We start from the raw sequence: 24,142 nt of genomic DNA, 5'->3' as shown, positions 1-24,142 counted from the left end.
AGCTTGGATTATTCCTAAATCTCTTATTTTCTCTCTTACTCTCCAAATTTTAATCTTTTCTACTCACTGGAAGACTTCCTGATTTTATCTTCTGATCCTTCTTCTGAATTTATTTCACGTATTAGATTTTTTTAATCCTATTTTTTGTGTGTTTTTGGTGCAAGTTTACACAGCAGTTTAGTTTCACATTCTTCGCAATGCGTGACCAATGTCATTATTTCTGACCTGCTTGTTCTGCCTCCATTAATCTAGTTTTCCTGTCCCCTTAACCTTCTCATCTTTGTGTTCAAGTCACTGTTGATCATTTGGTCACACAGATGATCTTTTAAAGGGCACAGTACTTATAGGTAAGATGCTTTATTTTCTGAACCAATCTGTTCCTTCACTAAAAGGTTCCTCAGGGGCTTGTGTGGGTTCGAAGTTTAAAGAGTGTCTCTGGGTAATAGTCTCGGGGAGTCCTCCAGTCTCAAATGTTTCAGTGATTCCAGGTTTTTTAAGAATTTGAGGTTCTGTTCCACATCCTTCTCCTGCTCTATCAGGATCCTCCTATCCCTAGTAAGAATGGCTGCTAGTGGTAGCCAGGCACCATCTAGTTCTTCCAGTCTCAAGATAAATGAGGCCACGATCCGTGTAGACTGTTAGCCTGTAGACTAGTCTCTTTCTGAAGTCTTTGGCTTTCTTTTTTCTCTTCTGTTCCAGACGAGTAGAAGCCAACAGTTGTATTTTAAACCATCTCATTAGATTTTTTATTTTAAAGAGCTGTCTTTTAAGATTTTCCTTTCTAGAAACCTCCCACTCTTATGTGGGAGATTATATCTTCTCTTGTATCTTTAAAGAATTGGGAGTTTGGGTGGCACTTTGTTTTCATTTTCTTCTGCTCCCACGTTTTCTCTGCCACCTCTTTGTTCCTCACAAGTGAGGCTCTGGATACAAATTGGGGGTGGAGTGGGGGTGGGGGCGCAGAGCTGGTTCATCCATCGGCTTCAGGGTCCCCCTCTCTGCCAGACGTCACCATCTGTGGGTCTTCTCTTTGAGCCTCTCCAGGCGAGTTTCTCAGCACAGGGAATGAAGCTCAGACATCATGTGAATACAGGTCTGGGTGTCTTGAGTGTTGGGGTACCTACTGGCCTGATCAGTTGAGTACATACTTTCAACCAATTCCTCTTTCAGCTTCACCCCCTTTCTGCCACAATTGGGCCTCCAGGTCACAAGCCCGCAAGCCTCTGAGCTGAGCCAGTTCACTCCTCTCTGGGCACCCTCTCTGGGCACAGGACCCACAGCTTCTGCCCCTCTGCTAAGGCAGAAACACTTCATGTGGCTTCACATCCCTGAAACCATGCCGACAGCCCTCACTGATACCCTGTTCTCCTGTTTACGATCATTTTAGTTTCAGGAGAAGAAGCAGAGATGTGCACACGTGTTCTGCCCCATATGTCCGTCAACTACGTTGTCACAAACGTTATCAACTTTCCTCTCCTTGAGGCCTGCCCTCTTCTCAGAGTTCACGCTTCTCCTGTTATTGGTATTAAACCACCCTTCTTCTTGCTGTCAAATAAGGTGATACTGGAAGGTGGTGGGAGTCTTTTTTTTACAAAAATACAGTTCATCCAAAAATGTATTTTAAAATTTGACAACTCTGGGAATTGTAAACATCAGACCACCAGTGACCTCTTGTAACAAGCTTGACTCTGAAGAGAGGGACACAGATGGGGCAGTGGCAGAGGCCGGACCAGGACTGAGGCGAGGGACAGGTTTCTTTTCAAGCTGAGAGATGCACATAGTCAACAGGCAGCTGAGGAGGGCAGTGGGCAGACGATCAGGATCATGGGGTCTGCCCAAGAGGGCAAAGGCAGTCCAAGGGCAGGGCTTGGGGGAGGGGGAAGTCAACCCTCGGACCTGTGCCCCCTCGAGTCAAGGCAGGCAGGGTCACCTCTTGGGGGCTGGGGGGGGCCCTGCTCTGAGGGCGGTTGCACAGTTTCTCTAAACCTTTCCTAAAGTTCTGTTTCAAATACAGTCAGTGTATGATGCCCTGCGGCCGGCAGGCCCTGGTCCCCCAGATGGCTGGAGCATCGAGGCCCTGAGCACAACCCGCTAACGGTCCCCCTTTGTCTCCCCAGGACTGGTCCAGATCCCTGTCAGCATGTACCAGACCGTGGTGACCAGCCTCGCCCAGGGCAACGGGCCTGTGCAGGTGGCCATGGCCCCTGTGACCACCAGAATATCGGACAGCGCAGTCACCATGGATGGCCAGGCCGTGGAAGTAGTGACATTGGAACAGTGACATGCAGCCACATCCCGGCACTGTTTTCTAGTCGACTTAAAAATTTTCTACACGTCTGCAGAGGTGCAATCAAATGGAATTAAGTCTCTCGACTTTGGAAGAAAAGTTTTGTTAACCTTTTTTTTAAAAAGGAAGAAAGACATGGATTTTGGAATTGCATTTTTTTAAGCACCACTCTTGACATTCTGAGATTAGTGGAGTGAGATGCTGTGTTCTTGACTCCACGGTACCGAAAAGCCAGATTGTGGCGGGACTTCTTTCTGCAGAAACGTGTGTGTATACTTCTGTGTGTGTATGTGTGAGTGTGAATATATGTATATGTGTACATACGGACATACACATTTACATATATATAAATAAGTATATATATATATATATATATATATCTATATAGATATAGATATATGAAACCCACAAGGAACTCTCTGAAATCAAGGTGAGCTGTGGGAAGAATAATCCACCCAGTTTAGTGGGTGGTAGGGTACGTGGCCAGCCACAGCCACCCGGCTCTAGCTCATACCAGGGTCATGCGTTGAGCTACTGACAGACTCAGATGGAGGTGACCATGCCCTTCACCAAAGCTGCCTCCCAGTGGCCTCCTACAACTCTCCCTACTGGGCCCATCCGAGGACAGAGGTTCCAGAACAGGATGGCGTCCAGAAAACGCGCATGCAGGGTCCAGGGGCCGTGCGGTGGCAGCTCAGACGCTCCTCGGGCTGGCCCAGGTGCTGACCTTGTCCTTGAAGCCCCCAGGCAGGAACAAGAGGGTTTCCTCAGCCTCCCATCTCTTCCTGTTCTCAGGAAACCTTCTTGGTGTCACGACTGTTGAAATGTTGCTCTGGTTTTGCGGTCAGTACTGAATTGGTTGTATATGAACTGAAGGTGACAGAAGTATTAAGAGTAGTGTGTGAGTCGGAGTGTGCTTGTGGGCGTGTGTGAGGGTGCGAGAGTGGGGCGGAGGCCAGGAGGGGCCTGAAGGAGGGCAGAGGGATCCCCGTAGATCAGGCGGCACCGACAGGAGCAGATCTGTCCTTGCCTGTCGCTTTCTATAGCGGACCAGACGGCTCTCCGCAGCATGGGCCTGGTGGCATTGCTATGCTGTTGTGTTGGAAGAGACCAGGACTGAGTGCCCCCACACCCCCGGGTCAGCCCTGCTGCAGACTTGGAGGCCCACTGCCAGACACATCCTGGGGGGCCCCAGCCCTGCCAGCTCTCCTCGTCCCAGGGGCTGACTGCTGTGGGCAGCTTTTTAAATGAAATCTAAATCTAATTTCTCTGCTGCAAGCCCCGAGTCTCCAGTGGCTGGCTTCTCCGACAGGCAGGGCCTCTGCTCCCCTCCCAGGCCCTCTGACGGCGTGACAGTGTATTTAATGTGGTTTTTAATGCGACATTAAAAGAGTCTTCATGTCTTGCTCAGCCTTTGAGAAAGTTTCAGATTCTTGTATTTGCTTGTTTTATATAAAACTATCCAATGTTCTTTGTATGTTTTTTTTTCTGTACATAAGGGGGGAGGGGAATTTACATATGAACAGCCCTCGGTCTGCAGTTTGTTATTTTTCCATTATTTTTTATCATCATAAGCTCCCCAAGGGCTTTAAAGTCCTGTTCCTTTGTGGGGAAATAGCCTCCAACTGACCGAGCTGCCGAGCAGCGGCCCCAAGCCCCGCAGGCAAAGCCTGGGTTCTGTGTTGTTCTCCACTGTCTGTGCCTCATTCAATAAACAGTTACAAATGTGGCAACAGGAAGCGGAGCTGTTCCTCTGTCTAGGAGCACCTGGCCTCTTAGCAAAGGGAGCTATTTCTTGGGGGAGCTCTTCTTAATTATACCCAAGATGAGCGGTTTTCAACCTGTGTTCCCTGTAGCTCCGGGAGGGAGCCTCCTGCCCCACCCTGAACCCCCAGAGCAGCTCCACCGAATTGGGCTTACACCAAGGTAGTCCCCGACTTCCGACAGGATTCCAACAACTCCATCATAGACCAGTTCTGATTTTTTTTCTTTTTAGTTTTCATTATTACTGCCTTTTACTATCAGTGTCTTTATAAGTCCGACAGTGTTTTGAACTGTGAAGCGTAACACTGAACAGCCGAGAGTGAACACCAACAGATTACACGCTCCAGACATGACTGACGCTAAGCTGTATGGCCGTAAGTGCAGTCTGTTGTAACTCTAACACGTCATGAGTCAGGGACTACCTGTCATGACGTTCTGGAAACGTTTGAAATGTGGTTTGAGAACCTCTACTCTACAGTTCTTTTTTTTTTTTTTTTTTTAAATTAGGATTTGGGTGAAGATTTACAGAGTAAATTCACTTTTCATACAGCAGTTCACATATACATTGTCTCATGTCATTGACCAAAATTTACAATGCAGCAGCTCCCCTCCCACTTCCTCCCCATAGTTACCTCCTCCCAGTGTCCATCCCTTCATACTCTTCTGCACCCTGAGCTATCTCCCTGTGCATAAGCAGCCCTTCCTTCTCCCATGATTGTTCTCTCCAGGGCGTGTGTCTACTTGAGGTAAATGTTTAACTCACATGCCTGTACTTTGTTTGGCTGGAAACCACAGGTGTGTGGGTTCAATTCCAGACCTGAAGGGCAGCTAGGGGCCATAGTCTCAGTGGTTACACCAGGCTCTATTGGACCAGCAAACCTGGTCCCCACCTTCTTCTTTTTTTTTTTTTTTTGCCTCCAAATGATTTTGAGTTTTGTACCACATTGTTCTCCCTCTTTATGCAGGATCTCCTACATCCCTTCCAAGTGGATGGCAGTGGTAGCCGAGCACCATCTAGTTCTTCTGGTCTCATAGTTGTATAGGTTGCAGATCGGCTGGTGTACCAGTCGCTAGGACTGATTGTTTCCATTAATTTTGGTTTTCTTCTTTCTTCTCGACGAGGAGAGACCCGTTGTTGCATCTAGATGGCAGCTTCCTAGCTTTTAAGGTCCCAGTCGCTACTCACCAAAGTAGTAGGTGGAACAATGTTTTGTATAGTATGTTATGCCAATTAAGCATTAAGCTTGATGTCCCCTCTGCAGTTCTTTTTGAGGAGTTGATCTCACATCCACGTTAAAGATCAGGGTGGGAGATGGTGTGTCTCCATCCCTGGGATGTACTCAGCATGAGTGGCACTGAACACGAGTGGATTATCCTCGAGGAGCCCCGGGTGGACACACGGGTAAGTGCTGGCTACACGCCGAAAGGCTGGCCGTCCAAACCCAGCAGAAATGCCTCGGAAGGAAGGCCTGGTGACCTTCCAAACGGTCACCACCTTGAAAACCCTACGGAACAGCTCTGCTCTTCACGCCTGGGGAGGCCAGGAGTTGGAACTGACGACAGCTAACAGCACCATCCCAAGTCACTGTTTCTTTACATCCTCATACCTGACACCTGCTGTCTTCCCAGTTCAAGCGCTTCTGCCCACAGTGGTTTTATGCCACAGCCTTGAATGCCACCCTTCCTTTGCTCCTTTTTTTGTTGTTGTTGGACGTTTGGTCAGTTTCCTGGTGATGATGGTTCGAGAAACTGAATGGGCAAAGCCAGAATGTTTCGCTTGGTACTTGACAGAGGTTCAGCAAAGCCAGTTGTCCCCTGTCCCCACATTCTGGCCTAAATGGCAAACAGCCAGCCACTTTCACCACATCAGCCATAGCCCTGCTGTCGGCAGTCCCTGGGTCGGCTGGGCTATCAGATCCACCTTCAGGGGCCCTTACTGAGGAGCACAGGCCGTTTGCCTGCGAGCCCCTGCTGCCCCCTCCAGCGTGGATTGAATGATTGCTTTAGTGGAGACTCTTGCATCCCTCACACCCAAGTCCAACAGGAGACGTGAACTCAGCTGCCTTCAGGGGCCAGGTGGGTGCAATCTGTGAGTGAAGCAGATGCCGCTCAGGTGTGAGAGGAGCGGTGGGACGGAGACAGGCAGAGGGGCACCTGTCCAGGGACAGCCGCTCGGCACTAGCGGATGTCACCCTGCAGAGCACAGGCCCTGCTGCCCCTTGCTCACAGTTGTCTGAGAAGCTGGAGGGGTTTTATGTGAACCCTTGTGACTGTCACAGGTCAGAATTCCTGAGTGCACTGGATGTCGATGTGGCCGTCACTGGGAGTCAGGTCATGAGTTCACTTTCTTCCTTTCTACTTTTCCAAATTTCCCCTAATAGGCAGGTATTATTTTTATAATAGAAAAAAATTTTAAGAAAAGTTTTTAAAGAGTTTTTTAACCATGGGCTTTGAAGATCTGGATTCTAATCCTGCCCATGCCTCCCACTGAGTCTTGCTCATTTCAGGTCATCTCAGAGCCTCCACTCCCTCACCTGTGAGAAGGGGATCCACTACTTACCTCACAGGTAGGTCTGAAGATTTTTAAAAAATGTGTTGGTATCATGAGCACCAGCAGTGTCTGTTTCTTAAACTTAAAACTGGTTTGGTTTGCTTTCTTTTCCATCGAAGCTTAACAGATAAAAAATGAAATTCTTCTGTTGCCTCCTTGCTGATAAGTATCTGTCTTATCTTAGGATGCAATATGACAGTTACAGTCAACTGAGTGGTTGTCAACCAGCGAAAATAAAACATTTTCTAAGCCTCTCTGGCCTCATTTCACTAATACTAGTTTCAAATATTGCTACAATGTATATATTCATTCATTTAACAAATACTTCCTCTCTGGGTATAGTGGGTAAGACATTTGGCTGCTAACCAGAAGGTCAGCGGTTCAAACCCACCAGAGGCTCTGTGGGAGGATGATGAGGCAGCCTACTTCCATAAAGATTTACAGCCTTGGAAACCCAGTGGGGGTCGCTATGAGTCAGAATCGACTTGATGGCAGTGGGTTATTTAACCCTGAAAAAAAAAGAAGTTTACATACTCTGCAGGCAAAATGACACACCCAGCTCTAAAGCAGGTCTGACGTGATGGTCACTTATGTGTAAGTTCACGAAGGCCACCGGGTGCCAGCTGAGGAAAGCAAGGATCCCCCCCATGGGAAGCAGGAACAGGAGAGGAGACACACGGTGCCATCGGGCCTGTGCAGCTCAGGTTCTGCTAGCTCACGGTGTCCTGACAGGTCACCACGACTGGGAGGCTGTCTGCAGAAACCGAAGACTGGGCTACGTGTCGTCGGCTTTAAGTCCTGCTGCTGAGAAGCCCCGGCGGCAGTGCTGGTGACCGGACTCATGGAAGCCCTCTTGAATGAACGAGCAAGGGGACCCCGCTCCTTTCCAGCCGCTCCCCTCCTGTGTTCTAACTGCAGCTGGTTCCCCATCCGTGTGCTCCTGGGGCTCCAGGCCCCTGCAGCATCAGTGCTTGGAACAGGCTACATGGGGACAGAGAGGAGCCCACGCTTCCCCCTCACCTCCATCTCAGGGGCCGGTGGCCCTCGACACAGCTGGTGCTCAGATGCCGGAACGTGAGGTGGCCCAGCACTGCGTTCCAGCCTGGCCCCTGCTGTGTGCTCGGCTCCTCCTCACTTGGGTGGCAGAGGTGCGTGAGGAGGGGAGCCCAGACGGAGACAGAGGGAGAGCATCACCTGCCATCCACTCCCAGCGCGTCTGGGGCCCGAGGTGAGTCCCTAGCCCACTCAGAACGCAAGTCTCTCCCTCCTAAAAACTGCTGGCCTCTGAGCAAACATTTCTCCGTCACTGGTGGCCTGCAGTGTTACTGCTGTAAAGAGGGGACTGAGCAGGGCTGAGGTGCACCTGCAGAATGGGACTTACCCAGAGCCCCTGGGGGAAAGGGACAGGCCTGGGTCTGGACGCTTTCCTAGCTCGTGTTAAAGAGAACAAAGGCTTGTTCATGAATGTTCATACAGTAGCAACAATACTAACCCCACAGGCCCTTACAGGGTGCCTCCATCTGTACAACAGTAACTCACGCGGTGTTTACAAAGTCACCTTATCCCCATTTGACAGATGAACACAATAAGGCACCAAGAGTTTAAATTCAATAACAAGGCCAGTTTCACATGGCTACTAGCAGACAGAACCAAGATACAAATTCCAGCACCTGAAGCAGATGGCGTGGGGTGATGAGAGCGGACAGTTACTTCTTAAAGGTGGCTTCAAATTGGGGCAAATGTTTCAAGACTGTCCCCCAAAATCCACTTTTAAATAAAACTGTTAGTGAAACCAATTCACTGGATCTCAACTCAAATTTCTTCCGAGTTTACCCTTAGGAAACTTAATAGTTAATAACTGCCACTTACTGAACAGCCGTTCTGTGCAGGACGCTATGCAAAACGCCAACCCTTTCATTTCTCAGGCTCACCAGCCGAGATCCCATGTCCAAGTCCACCTGAGCCCGGCACCTGCCCCGAGATAAATGTGGGAGCAGTCAGAGGAGGGCTGGGTCGGGCCCACTGTGCCTCCCTGCCCTTGGCGCCCACAGGAGTCTTTCCCAGCAGCCTCCGGTGTGTCCTGAGCGCAGCCCTCCCACAGCAGTCCTCGGTCTGTGCTGGGGTGGCCGTCCAGGGCCTGCTCAGGGCAGCCGCCCATCCTCACTCCGCCCCCCAGGGCTGGGCCTGTTCCTCTTACCGCCCTGTCCTCACCCCACACAGAGGCACGTCCGTGCAGCAGGCACTTAGTACACCCCATCTCTGAGCAAACCTACTTCTGTGGGGCTCCTCCATCAGCAAAGTCAAAGAACCAGAGCGTCTGTTTCTGCACACATCCTCATTAATCCAGTGTTCTAGGACAAGCCAGTGATAACATTAGATAATTTGGTGGAAATGACGTTGATTTTATTCCCAAGAAATAAATAAGAAACTATCAGCTCTGTGATGACCCGGCAGCATGAGAGTGGGTGTCTGAGCACCTTTGGGGGTGTATGAGTAGTCACACTACGTTGTCTTTATAAGGCCCAGCACCCAAACGCAACAGATCAGTTCATAATAAAACTCAAGAACCAATGACAAGGGGAAAAAACTGTGTCGTTACAGAACTTCTAAATGGTGGGAAGTCAAGACAACTACAAGATAGAACGGACTGTTGTAAACCTGGAAAGAAAACTACAAATCACAGGGTAACCTCAAAGAAAAATGATAAACCTTCACATCAAAAAAGGAGGACCAGCATAAACATTCAGCAAATACTAAAACAATAGCAATGAAGGAAGTGATAACACAATTCATAAACAAAACAAGCTCAGCATAGAAAATTATATGGAACAAAGAAATCGACACCATGAAAAAGCACATGACAAAAATTCATATTCGCCAGTAATTACATATCTGGGAAGGGACTTAGAGTGGATGACCAAACTATGGTACATACACACAATGGAATGCTATGCAGCACTAAAGAATAATGTAGAGTGTGCAGAACACCGCATAATATGGATGAACTTGGAGGACATTATGCTGAGTGACATAAGTCAATCAAAGAAGGACAAATACAGTATTAGTTGTTGTGGAGGGTCAAGGAAAGGTTTATATATGGAGGCAAACGTTCTTTGTTGGTTGCCAGGGGTGGGAGGGGAGGAGAGAGAACACTGTGGGGGGAGGGGAATGCATTGACCCAGGTCACTTTAGTTTTGTGTATTTCACTGTACATAAATTATATTTCAATAAAATGCATTTAAAAAAAAAAAAAAAACCAACGACAAGGAGGCCATGTAGTTGGGCTGTGATGTCTTTGGTTGATCCTAAGCCCCATTCGGCTCCCTTGTGTCCTTCTGAGGAAGACAACGTTAAAGGCTGGGAGGGACCTTGGCCATCAGCCCTCATTGAGGCTCTGAAGGTAAAAGCCATCAGCAGAAAGAAGTCCAGGGCCACTGGGCTGCACCTCTAGGCTGCTCACTCAACAGTTTGCCCACTCCCTCAGTTCTCCTTCCTGCCCTCTCTCTGCCATCCAGAGTCTCAAAACTGGAAACACTGCATTTATGCCTTAAGTATTCCCAAGAGCTGTTTTGATAGAAAGGCGCCCTCGTGACCCAATAGTTGAGCACTTGGCTGCTAACAGGGTCTGGTAAGCCACACCCACCCAGCAGCATGGCAGAAGAAAGGCCTGGGGGTGTGCTTCCATAAAGATTGTTGCTATTAGATGCTATGGGGTCAGTACAACCCAGCCACCCTGTGTACAAGAGAATCAAACACTGCCGGGTCCCGCGCCATCTTCATAATTATGAAGATTAAAACAAAAAAACACTGCCATCCAGCTGATTCGACTCACAGCGACCCCCTTAGGTTTCCTGAGAAGGTAAATCTTTACGGAAGTAGATTGCCCAGTCTTCCTTCCAGGGAATGGCTGGTGGGTTTGAACCGCCAGCCTTCTGGTTAGCAGTCAAATGCCTTAGGTACTGCCCCGGAGCCTAGAAAACTCCATGGGTTAGCTCTACTCTGTCACACGGGGTCCCTGTGAGTTGAAATTCACTCCACGGCACAAGTCATAGTGACGCAACGATTTTGACCAAAACCAGTGTTGAAGCCAAAAAAATTATATGTAAGTTTGGAGTTTATCAGCATTTACCAAACTCACTGCAGAAGAGTGGACTTTCGTTGTTGTTGGAGAAAATAATATATTTAATTCACAAGATGAAATGGAAGGGAGGCCGTTCGCGTAATTATTCTTTACCTGGGGCCTCAGAACCAATCTCCGTGGACAACGAGCTGTTCGAGGGGCTTCATCACTCGCACAGTGTGGCCTCCCAGGGACGCGGCTGTGCCAAGTACGCACCTGTTGTACCACGAGGCACCGACGCAGGGACAGGTGGGCTCCAGCCAGGTCAGGCGGGCTTAGTCCCGGCCGGGCTATTTCCCACGGAAGTCGCGATCCCGGGCCTCGGTTTCCCCACGTGGTGGGATGGGACGCGGGCGTGCAGGAAAGCACCGGCCGCCTACGAGGAGCCTGGGGCGAAGGCTTTCCGGCCGTGCACTGCAGAAGGCCGGGAGAGGGCTGCACACAGGGGACGCCATTTCCCCAGGGCAGACCCCCGACCCACCCCGAGCGCGCGCGCAGCCCGGCCCTTACCCGCCGGAGCGAGGACGGATCTGATTGGTCGGCTAGCGTCTCTTGCCCTCTCCGGCCCAATCAGCGGTGGCCAGGCGCTCCAAGTTAGCGCGCGCCAAGCTGCTTTGCTGGAGTCCTCCGCACCCCAAGCAGCTCTCGCGGAAGGGGCTGGGGTCGGTGTACCCTCACCGAATGCTCCTTTCGGCAGTACTGCCCAAGCTGGTGAAACCAGGGAACCGTAGAGCTGGGTCCTAACAGCTACCCCTGCCCCGCCTAGCCTCTGCATCATGGCCAAGGTCTGAGTCTAAATGAGGTTTCCTTGTTGTTAGGCGCCGTCGAGTTGGCTCCGATTCAGCGACCCTGTGCACAACCTAACAAAACACTGCCCGGTCCAGTGTCAGCCTCACGATCCTTGCTATACCTGAGCCCCTCGTTGCAGCCACGGTGTCAGTCCATCTCGCTGAGGGCCTCCCCTTTTTCGTTGACCTTCCACTTTACCAAGCATGACATCCTTCCCCAGGGAATGATCCTTAGGGTCGCAAACTTCTTTAACAGCGCGCCCCTAGGTCCCCGGGCCCCCTTCCTCATTGACCTCCAGCTTGCTTGGTTGATCTCCAACAGCTTTATTTAGATAGAATGCACATACCATCAAGTTCACCGTTTAACATGTGCCATCCAATACTCTTCAGTATGTTCCCAGAGTTGTGTATAATACAATTTTAGAATATTTTCATCTCAAAATGAGAAGGGTTATTTTTAATGTCTTCCAAAAAAATAATGACATAAAAGATGAATACAATGAAATAAGAACATAGGAATGAGAAAGAACCAAATCAAGGAGGCCGCCCGTCTGCTGGCTGTGGGATCGATGTCGCTGGTACCGAGAGTCCCGTGTGGGGCTGGTCTTGGAAGGGTCCTTGTTTCTGGAAGAGAAGAAGACACAAGTTACCCAGAAGAAACCAAAGCACTAATTTTTTTTTTTTAAGGAAACTTCAAATTCTTTCATTTTCAGCATCTTCCATAATACTTTTGATGATTTCTTCTATTTTCTTTAGGATTTTAAAGCCTTGAACCATTACTGTAAAACGCTTACATTTCAAACATATTCTGGGGCTAAACACAGGTGATATTTAAAAATTCACTTGCGGATCTTTAACTACCTGAGGTAGGGCACCCTCATGGCACAGTGGTTAAGCCCTTGGCTGCAAATGGAAATGGCAGTGATTGGAACCCACCAGCTGCTCTGCAGGAGAAAAATGAGGCAGTCTGCTTCCCTAAAGATTACAGGCTTGAAAACCCTATGGGGCAGTTTTATTCTGTCCTATACAGTCATATGAGTCAGAATCGACTAGATGACAATGTTAACCGAATGAGGACAGAGTGCAGAGGACCGGTGACCCCAAGTACGTTGAGCAGCCATCCGTGAAGCATCTGAAATGGTCGTGCACAGGGAGGCCCCCACTCCCTGAAGTGGCAGTGGAACCACACTGAGGACGAGGGGTTCTGCCCAACATTGAACCCCGCGTGGGAGAGAGCCACCAGCCATAGGAACCAGTCTCCTCTGCTAGGGCTAAGAGGCTGCAAAACCAGCCCTGCGACCCCCCAGCTGTCACCCCAACTGGCCCCTTCTCTCTCCATATAAGAAGACCAGTATGAAAATGGGAGAGGAACTGTTAGGGTTGTTGGCCTTGAGAAAAATGCTTAGCTGTTAGGATTTCTGCCTCCCCATTCCCATCCTCCCTGCCTGACTACGTATCTCCACCCCCCATTCCTCGAGAAGAAGAGGGGAGGTATGTTCAACGCAGACCACGTCGCTGACCTACACACCACGGGTCCTCCTCCCCTTTGAGCAAGGAAGAAGATGAAGGTGAACTCAAGTTTGAGACTGAAGCTTCAAGAGGACAGAACTTGATGAAGAAATGTGTTTACAGGGTTATGGGATCCACCCAGTGTCACTGAGGAACTAGAAAGGACATCAAAGTCAACAGGACATGGCAAAGGCAGCAAATGCAAGACATCAGCCCACTTCCTGCTGAAGCCCCCAAGTGGAGACCCCTTGGGGCCTTCGTGAAAAGACAACACATCAGACTTGGCTAGTGACCGGCCATGAAGGATTCTGTCTGCATACAACCAGAAAAGACAGATGTTTTCATAAAATGGTGAGATGCCCCCCACCACCAAATTCCCAGAGCATATGAGTGCATGAGCCCCCTGCCTGCATCTCACCTCCCCTAAGTTATCCTTCTTCTTCTGGTCCTCAAGGCACCACTCTCACCCCCATCCAGGGGGCAGAAGGCTGGCTCCCAGAAGGCAGGGCCCTCCAGGACAGGGCAGGCAGGATGGCACTGGGGGTGGAGGAGCACACTCAGGAGACGGTCCGGAAGTCTCTGGATAGAGCTCACTGGGAAGAGGAAGCCTTTGCCATGCCTCCACCACCACCACCCTCCAGGGCCTGCTGTCTCCGTTCTCAGTGGGCTTTCACCTCGAGAATCCCACGGGGAGCCAGTGCGGGGGGTGCTGCCATTGCTGGAAGGTTCCGGTCATGTTGGGCCAACACCTACGGTGGAGCTTTGAGAACCCCTTACAGAGGGCTGCCCACTAGCCCCAGGCACAATGGGGATTGGCTTTGCAGTATCTGCTGTTTGAGAAAAGACACATCTGCCATGAATGCCCACCACCTACCTGTCAGTTTGTCCTACTGTGGTGGCTTGCATGTTGGTGTGAGGCTGAAAGGTGTGCCACTCGTCTTTCAAATACCAGCAAGGCCACCCATGGTGGACAGGTCTCAGCGGAGCTTCCAGACTAAGATGGAGTAGGAAGTAAGTCCTGGTGAGGTCCTTCCAAAAATCAGTCGATGAGACCCTTCTGAATCACAACAGAACGTTGTCCCACTCTCTTGCTTTGGACACACCATCGGGGCTATCAACCCCTAGAGGAGGACATCACGTTTGGTGAAGCAGAGGACCGGTGAGGCCAAGGGAGACCGTTGGGATTGGCGCAGTGGGTGCAGCAGTGGGCTTAATGCAGCAGTTCATCCTGTTGTTCGTAAGGACGCCACAGTAGGACAGACTGACAGGTGGGTGGTGGACATTCATGGTAGGTGTGTCTTTTCTCAACCAGCAGACACTGAAAAGCCAACTAGACAGGAGCTGATAGAAACAGCGAAGACCACACAACTCTTCATTTTTAATTTCCCCACAACAGACTCACATACATTTAAAAAGCTGTGTAGATGAGTGTGAGCTTAAAAATCAAAGATGCCTAGATCATGGCTGGGGAGGTGGGAGTTGTGAAAAGTCCCCACTAGGATTAGGGATGGGCCTAAGCATAAACGCACGCTAATCACAGTGCCCAAGCGTCTGGGCCAGCCTCCAGCCTCCAGCCAAAGCGGATCTCCCACCAGCACACATCTTCAACCCCTCCGGAGGTGCAGACTCACCCTTGTAAGTGCCGGCCCATCTCCCAGTCAGGAAGTTCTGAGACAATACGGAATCTGTCTCTTCAAAGCCCACCATCGTTCTTGGTTCCACTGGCTTGAGTCAATGAGAATTTTAAAGCTCTAATTTCCTTCAAACATATGAAAATAACCTTCCTGGTCCCGCCCAAATCTTTTCATAGCTAAAATCTCCAGTTTCCACTTTTCCTGAAGATTGGTGAATTGTTTCCAGAGGTACAGTGGCCTAGATTTCCTGAGTGACCCTCCCCATGAAAACCAAAAGAAGCTGAATTTAAAAATAGATTTTAGATATTTCTGTTTCACGTATCACTGAGCTAGCAGGGCTCTGCAGCTGGGTACCTGGGTAGCCGACTGTCACAATTCTGCCCCCGCGTTCCGACGCAGCCCTCTGAAGAGGACATCCCGACCTCACCAAGGCACAGATGTGGCCCACTCTCCTCCAGGGCCAAGTGGACACTCACCTCCCATGACCTGCTGTCCCTCCTGCAGGGCCACCCAGGTCACTACGTGGCCAACTAAAGCCACTACGGCACCAAACAACAAAATCACTAGGTCTTCCTTCCACGGGCATCTCAATCAGCCTCTTCCATTCTTACCCTTGTATGATTGATTTTTTTCTGATCTAAACACAGGACTTAACGCTTATTCTTCTCAGATGTCAGCTTGCTGGTTCTAACCCATCATTCCACAGCAGGGTTCCTCAACCGCCACGCAGTTGACATTGTTGTTGTTAGGGGCCGTCGAGTAGGCTCCAGCCCATAGCGACCCTATGTACAACAGAACCAAACACTGCTGGGCCCTGCACCAGCCTCATGATCCTTGCTCTACCTGAGGCCATCATCGTGGCCAGTGTCAACCCATCCCCTTAGGGCTGGATAATTCTTGTCTGTGGGGGGCTGTCTTACACATCACAGAATATGCAGTAGACCTCTGGCCTCTATCCTCCAGATGCCAGGAACAGGAACACCCCCCCAAGTTGTGACTGTCACAAATGTCCTTAGACATTGCCAGGTGTCCCCTGAGGGGGGAGGGAACAAAATAACCCCTTGAGAACCACTGTTCTGTACCGTCCTGGTTTTCTCAATTCCCACTCCTGGACCACACCATGCCACTGTCACCCTCCAGCTAGACCAGATTTCTAGGGGGGGTCCAGGGCTTCACAGCCTTTATCTCCCACTACTACCAGCCACTCCTCGGAAGGAAGGTGGGACAATCCTACTTCCGAAATGATACTGCCTCGGAAACCCAAGGAGGGGTCACTATGAGTCGGGGCCGACTCGACGGCAAATAACAACAACAACTCCCTCACGTGACTCTCCCGCCACCTGCAGCTATGCCTTGCTCTCTCCTGGCTGCCCACTTTGTTCACACTTGTTCTTCTTGGAGCGTCTGTCTGTCCCACACTCATGGGAGTGCCTGGTCCACATGGCCGGCAGGAATGCTGCTGTTACTGTGCCCCAGATGCCAGCCTGTGTTCCTGGCGATCTCCCTTCAGCCATGTGGGCTGGATGCACAGGAGCCGTCTGTACCCATCATGGCACCTCCTGCAGCAAAGCCAGCCTCTGTGCTTGGTTAGATCCAGTAAGAACGCCCGTTGGCTCACTGCAGCCGCCTTTTCTCTGCTCTCAAGGCCAGCCTTTGCTTGAAGCTGGCACAGGATCTTTTTTAAAAATAATTTATTTTCACTGTTGCTGAGAATACACACGACAGAACATTACACCAATTCAAGTTTCCCCATGTACAATTCCGCGACATCGATCCTTCTCTGAGCTGTGCAACCATCCTCACCCTCCTTTTCTGAGTTGTTTCTCCCCCATTAACATGAACTCACTGCCCCCTGTTTCTCATCTAACCTTTCAAGTTTCTGTTGTCAATTTAATCCTATACAAAGTTTGGGGTTCCTTTTTAGATTTTTTAATTGTGATTTGGTTGAAAATTTACAGAGCAAATTCACTTTCCATACAGCAGTTCACACACACTTTGTCTCACGACATTGACTACAATTTACCACAATGCAACATCTCCCCTCCCACTTCCTCCCGTTAGTTACCTTTTCTCTGTGTCCATCCCTCCATGCACTCTTGCTGCCTACCTGAGCTGTCTCCCTATGCATAAACAGCCCTTCTTTCTTCCACGATTGTTCTAAGAAGTGTATCTACCTCAGGTAAATATTCAACTCATATGCCTGTCTTTTGTTCGGCTGGAAGCCACAGGTGTGGGTTCAGTTCAAGACCTGAAGGGCAGCTAGGGACCATAGTCTCAGTGGTTCCACCAGGCTCTATCAGACCAGCAAACCTGGTCCCTGACCCCATTTTTTTATTCCAAATGACTTTGAGTTTTGTTCCACATTGTTCTCCCTCTCTATCCAGGATCTCCTCCATAGATCCCCCTCTGAGTGGTTGACAGTGGTAACCGGGCACCATCTAGTTCTTCTGGTCTCATAGTCGTATAGGCTATGGTGTACCCGTCACGAGGACTAATTGTTTCCATGAACCCTTGTTTTTCTTCATTCTTCTTTGCTCTGGACGAGAGACCCATCGTTGCATCTAGATGGCTGCTTACAAGCTTTTAAGATCCCAGTTGCTACTCGCCAAAGTAGGAGGTGGAACAATGTTTTGTTAATCCTATACAAAGTTTTTAAAAGTGTATAATGCTCAAAGCTGACAATCTTCATTAGTTAATTATTGCTTGGATTTAAGAAGTCTTTAGGGGATATTTTTGGTTAAAGATTTAAAGTGTAAAGATTATCTCAGGGCAGTAGTTTCAGGGGCTCATCAGTCTCCATGGCTCCGGAAAGACTACAGTCCATGAGAATTTTAAATTCTGTTCTACATTTTCCCTCTTTTGATCAAGAGTCTATCAAATCTTTTATCAAAATGATCAGCAATGGTAGCAGGGCACCGTCCAGATTCTCCTGGTCTCACAGCAAAAGAGGCAGTTGTTCATGGAGGCAATTATTCAGACATTGCATTTCGTCCTCCTGTTAACTCTCCTTTCTCTGTTGCTCCAGGCAAATAGAGAGCAACTGTACTTTGGGCAGCTGCCTGCCAAGCTCTATGAAATGAACCAGGAGGTAGGGCAGAAACACTAAACATATTAGGCCAATTAACTGGATGTCCCATCAAACCATGACCCTAAACCTTCATACCACACAACAAAAGCAGCTAGTTTTTTTGGGTCATTGCTGTACATATATCTGTCACACAACTTTTGCCAATTCAACTTCTTACAGGTATATAACTTATTGATGGTGATTACATTAACCAGGAGCTCTGGTGGCATAGTGTCTAAGGCATTTGACGGCTAACCAGAAGGTTGTCGGTTCAAATCCACCAGCCACTCCTTGGAAGGAAGACTGGGCGATCTACTTCCATAGGTAACCACCTCGGAAACCCAAGCAGGGGATGCTATGAGTCGGATCTGACTCCACGGCAGTGAGTTTTACCAACCAGCCATGCAACCCAACCCTTAATGTGATTTTTCCATCACTGTAAATGGGACCAATTGTACTTTGGATGGCCGCCATAAGCAATAGCTTTCCATTCTCCCCGCCCTCCCATCCCTGGTGACCACAAATAAATGTTGGTCTCTACATTTCCCCCTTTTTGTATTGTTTTTTGTCTCTTTATATAATTGCGATCATTAAATATTTGTCCTTTTGTGTTTTCTTACTAGCATATCTTAAAGCCACATCCATATTGTAGCAGCATGTATCAAAACTTCATTTCTCTTGTTGTGGGTGTTATGTGCCGTCGAGTCATCTCCGACTCATAGCGACCCCTCCTTGAGTTACCAAGGTGGTATCACTACAGAAGTAGATTGCCCAACCTTCTTTTCAAGGAGTGGCTGGTGGGTTTGAACCGCCAGCCTTCTGGTTAGCAGTCAAATGCCTTAGACACCACACCACCAGAGCTCCCATTTCTTACCACCTGGATATTCCATTGTGTGTATGGACCACAGTTTGTTTATCCATTTATCTGATGATGGGCATTTAGGTGGTTTCCACTTTTGGGCTACTGTGACTAGTGCTGCAATAAACACTGGTGTACAAGTCTCTACTTTATAAATACTGGTGTACAAGGCTCTACTTTCAAGTGTTTTGGGGTACATACCTAGGAGTGGAATTGCTGGATCATATGGTAGTTTTTTTTTTTGGGGGGGGGGGCAGGGAACTGCCACAGTTTTCCATAATGGCTGTATCATTCTTCATCCCTGCCAGCAATGGGTAAGGGTTTCACAATTTCCCCACATCCTTGTCAATATATGTATTTTTTTCATCTTAGCAATCCTAATGGGACTGAAATTGTATCTCATTGTGGTTTTGATTTGCATCTCTGATGACTAACGACATTGGGCATCTTTTCCTGTTTGGTGGCCACTTGAATATCTTCTTTGGTGAAATGTCTATTCAAGTCCTTTGTCCACTTTATGACTGGATTGTCTTTCCATTGTCAGTTTTATATGCATTTTGGTTATTAGACTCTTATGGCTTCCAAAGATAGTCTTCTAATTGTTACCCTAGCTTTTCACTTTTTTGGTAGTCTTTTGGTGAACAAATGTTTTTAATTTTTATGAGGTCCCATCCATCTATTTTATCTTTTGTCATTTGTACTTTTGTTATTATATGGGATAACTACTGTTGACAGGTAGGCCTGACAGTATTGCCCTTGCTTGTTTTTCTAGAATTCCCTGGTTTTAGTTTGCACACTTTGGTCCTTAATCCATTTTGAATGTTTCTGTGTATGGTGTGAGGTAAGGATCCTGTTTCATTGCACTGTTCGTGGAAATCCAATTTCCCCAGCACCATTTACTGAAGAGATTCTTCTTTCTCCCTTGAATGAACTTAGCACCTTTGTCACAATCAGTTGACCACAGATGTGGGGGTGTATTTCTAGACTCTCAGTTCTGTCCCATTGGTCTGTCTATTGTTACACATGTGGGATCTCGATGGCACTTGGCCCTTAGGACACTAATTCTGTGTCCTCAAGGTACCCAGGCCCCAGCAACCCAACCTGGAAGGGCTGTTTCTGGGGAACAGGTTCCCCAGGTTGGAGCCAGAGGCCGGGTCCTGACCCAGGGGCAGCACCTCCCTTTCAAAGTCTGAGTTGCACAGGCTTTCCTCAGGGGGACGCATAGACTACCTGCACAAGGGCCCCCGGCTATTTGTAAGTAAGTGGGCCACCAGGATCCTGGAGGTTCCCATGGTCAAGCAGAATATGGGAAGGAGACACCATACCCAGGCTTCCAGAGCCAGGCCTCCCTGCCCCGTTCCTGAAAGTGACCTAGCCTTGCCCCCAAGAAGCTGTCTAGTGACTGGGGAAGCAGGCCCACTAACAGGTGACTTCAGGCAGGATGGCCGGTGCACCAAGAGAGATGCCATCTGACTCCTCAGTCCGTTTGAAGGCCAGAGAGCAGATGATGGGGGAACCAAGGGGAGATGGTGGTGATGGGGGTCAGACCCCCGGCAGGGCAGGTCACAGAGGGCCTCATAAGCCAGGTAAGGCGCTTGGGTTTATCCTGAGGGAGGAGGGGTGGGGTGCTACTGCCAGATTAACTCAGAGGACGGTCATGGAACAGGGCAGGGAGCCCAGCTGGAAACGGCTGTGGGAATGGGGCCTCCTTGCTTCTTCCCCAGCCCTGGTCTGGTTCTGTTGGCCCTTAACTCCTGTGGTTCCCAGGAGAGAGCAGGAGCCAAAAGGGCGGTCTTCAGGTCACGGTGCTCTCTGCCCTGCAGACCCTGCATGTGGCTCTCGGGCTCTGCAGCCAGGCAGCCGGGCCAGGACTCCCTCCTCACCATGCACCCCCGCCAAGCACCAGACCATCCTGTTTGCTCTTCTGTGCTCTGCTCATGGTTGTAAGGATTACTCAAGAACAGGGATATACAGTACACTAAGTGCTCAAGACTGGTACCTTTGACCATTAACTGAATTGGTCCAGCGCTGCAGCCAAGCTCCGGGAATCAGCTCACTCCTGTCTGCCCCTCCAGGCCCAAGGCAGCTGGCACAGGGCCCAGCCCCAGCCAGCAAGGACAGTGGGCTGAGAGCTGAGGGAGGTGGCCCAAAGGCCAAGCGGTCAGCTGCGCCCCCAGCCTCTGCTCACCTCACCTGGGTTGACTATAAACTTCACTATCCTTGTAGCCTTTTAGTAAACACACACCACTTAGCAGGGGAGCTCTGGTAGCATAGTAGCTAAGGCACTTGACTGCTAACCAGAAGACTGACAGTTCAAATCCTCGGAAGGAAGGTTGGGCAATCCTACTTCCGTAGTGATACTGCCTCGGAAACCCAAGGAGGGGTCACTATGAGTCGGGGCTGACTCAACGGCAAAACCACCACCACCACTTAGCAGAGCACCAGGCTGCGATGGTGCAGACCCTAGCTGCAGGGCCCCTGACCACACGAACCGTGCAGGGCACACCCCTGGCTGGGTTGCTCACAGCTTTAGGAAAGGAGCCCTTTAAGGGTCTAGACTCCTGGAGCTTCCCTCGCGAGGGAGTCTCTCCAATGCAGCCCCTGCTCCACCCGACTCACCATCTCCCCTCAGGTTAACCCCCTCGCCCCCACCACGGACCTAATGCTTCCAGTCTGACCTCTCTATTCACCTCCACGTAACTGCAGAGCTTGCCAAGCCACACATCTGATCCCATCACTCCTCTGCCTGAAACCTTCTTTGGCTCCCTACTACCCTCAGGTGAAGGAGCAAATGTAACCGCCAAGGCCCCTGGCAAAGGCCACTCTGGGCTTTCTTAACAAGCTCCTTTCCACTTCCTGTTCCTAAGCCTCACGCGTGCTTCAGCTTGGAGCCACTGCCTCCTCTCCTCACTCCACCCCATGCCTTTGGCTCAAGGCAGGAACCCCCAGATGCCATCTGTTTGTACTATGTCTTCCCGTTTCGTCCCAGCACTTCCACAGTGCCTGGCATGCAGCCGTTACTAGCTGCCATGAGTTGATTCCGATCCGTGGCAACGCTGTGCATGTGAATTCCCCCACAGGGCTGCCGAGGGCTGTGACTTGGAGAAGCAGTTGCTAGCCTGTCTCCTGAAGCGCCTCTGGGCAGGTTCAGACTGCGGACCCTTCAGCGAAGTCAAGTGCTTAACCATTCGTGCCCCCAGGGACTCCAGCATGTAGTTAGGGCTTAATAAATGATTGGCATTAGCAACATGAGCCCTAATGGCGCAGTGGTTCAAACACCTAGCTGCCAACCTAAAGGTTGGCAGTTTGAACCCACCAGCCGCTCCGTGGGAGAAAGATGAGGCAGTCTTCCGTAAAGATTTACAGCCTTGGAAACCCTACAGGGCAATTCCACTCGTCCCACAGGGTTGCTGTGTCAGAATTGACTTGGGGGCACTGGGTGGGAACAGACCCATGTCCTCCCCATGCCCGACATATAATTTATCGCGTTCTTTTCAATGACAGTTGCAGTGTGTGCCCTGCTCTCAGCTATCAGCAGGTCTGTGTTTACACAAGTGGCTTCAATGCTCCGTCCCCATTGCCTCTCTGGCACCTTTGGGCCTCTGCCCGCCGCCACCACAGCAGGTGAGTGCTGGATGCCTGTGGCTGCCCTGCCGAGCCATCCCCGTGATGTGTGCAAGGCGGGAGATCCTCCCTTGGGGTCTCAGAGCCCACCCTGAGCAGGTCCTCCCAGTGGAACTGAGGTGGTTCATCAGCCAGGAGAGCTGCAGATGGTCCTTCTTCTTCCAGCCACCCCCTTTGAGAAGCACCCCCCACCCCCACCCCTACACGCCATGGACTGGAGGAGGGTCCCGTTGACTGCAGCCTGTGACCTCAGGGGGATGCAGGGAAACCAGTGTCACTTCCAGCTGCACCCACCCTCTGCCACTGCCCAGCGGTCTGGGACCAGAATCCCCATCGTCTTCTCACGGATGCAGCGGGACCAGTGTGGCATGGCCCATCCCTCAACGGCGTTCTGAGTTGGTGGCTGAGCCTTCGCACCATAGTTGGCAAGTCTAGAACCACCGGATCCCATTACCTCACCAGTGTGAGTTCTACCATTGCCAAACATGGTGTGAGGCGGCAGCGGCTGGGCCGAGCTGGGGGCCACGGCCGAGCTGAGGAAGAGAAGAGACAGTTAGCACACTGTAGGCAGGGCCTCCCCCCACTCCACCGGGCCCACCCCCTCCTCAGTCCTTTCCTCACACCCCTCCATAACTGTGACAGCTACTGTCCTGGGACACTCCCGTTGGAATGGAGGCACCATCTGGGGGCAGCTGTCAGGACCCCAGCTCCCAGGGGAACCCTAGAGAACACCCCAGGTCACCCAACAGCAGGGGTTCCCCAGCAGGGGGCTGGGAACAGGATACACCTCCAGACCAGGGATCCCTCTGCCTGGGTTCAAGGCAACAGCCAGTCAGCCAAAACAAGCTGCACCTAGCAACTATGTCACTATCCCATTAACCTAGGGAGAGCCCTCCCATGTTGTTCCTTAGGCCCCAAAGCCAACAGGCTCCCCTGGACGTAGCATTCCTCTCCCCTGTCAAGCCAAAAGGAGGCTGACCCCCTCCACGGGCTGTGGTCTCTCCCCCTGAAGATGGTGGGCGGACACACCCAGGGCAGGGCCAGGCAGACTGGGGTCCACACAGGGCCACCATCTCAGCCCCAATGGGTCTAGTCAGTGTTGTAGCGTACTGTCGGGTGCGTTCCAACTCATAATAACCCTATAGGACAGAGCAGAACTGCCCTCCCAGGGTTTCCTAGGCTGTAAGCGTTAAGGTAGAAAGAAACTTGGAGGTCCAAGCATCCATCTGCTAACTGAACTGCTGAATCCAGCTCTGCCGGAGGGAGTCGTGGTGATCTGCCTTCATAAACCTCACAGCCGAGAAACCCCATGGGAAGGTTGCCATGAGTTAGAATAAAGTCAATGGTGCACAACCACCATCTTTATATGAGCTCCTGTGGAGCTGCTGCTGTGTTCGAACCACTGACCTTTTGGTTAGCAGTTGTGTGCTTAGCGATTGCCACAGGGCTCCTTGGGCTGGTCAATAGTTGCTGAATGTCCCACCTGCAGACCATTGTCCTCACCTGCACTCACCTAATCTGTGCAACTGGATTCCCAAAAGCGGCACCTCCCCAGGTGGGAGGGAGACTTGCCCCAGGAGAGCTCACTTCTGTGTCCCACAACCCCCAGGGTCAAGGCCAGGGTGGAAGACCCCGAGGTCACCTCCAGCCTGGCGTTCCCAGCCCATAGGCTCTGGCCCTCAGCAGGGCTGGTCACCACACGCCCCCGCCCACTGACCACTGCAGTGCAGCCAGGCAGCCGGGAGGATGGAGGGGAGACTGCAGACACGAAGCAGACCAGAGGCCCTCCGCAGACAGGCCAGCACAGGGGCAGATGACTGGGCTCAGGGTGCCAGCTGGATGGGCTATTGGGGAGACTCCTCAGCCACTTAGCCGTGGCCATGAAGACAGGATCTGGAAGGCCCGGCAAGCACACCCTGGAGGTGGAGGGGCAGCCCGC

General features: G+C 50.6%; 1 protein-coding gene across 1 annotated transcript in view; it reads left to right on the top strand.

Annotated features, from left to right (window-relative positions):
- NRF1 (nuclear respiratory factor 1) overlaps positions 1-2,281 on the top strand; it is a 97,835-nt gene extending 95,554 nt beyond the window's left edge. The window contains exon 10 of the mRNA XM_007955417.1: positions 2,118-2,281. Coding sequence (XP_007953608.1) covers positions 2,118-2,281 — 164 coding nt within the window. The remainder of the gene's footprint in view (positions 1-2,117) is intronic.
- Positions 2,282-24,142: the final 21,861 nt, after the last annotated feature.

This window comes from Orycteropus afer, unplaced genomic scaffold, assembly GCF_000298275.1.
Source record: "Orycteropus afer afer isolate SDZICR_OR568_19922 unplaced genomic scaffold, OryAfe1.0 scaffold00501, whole genome shotgun sequence".
Taxonomy (NCBI): Eukaryota; Metazoa; Chordata; class Mammalia; order Tubulidentata; family Orycteropodidae; genus Orycteropus; species Orycteropus afer.
Note: the sequence above shows the minus strand (reverse complement) of the source record. Positions and strands in the feature narration are given on the sequence as shown.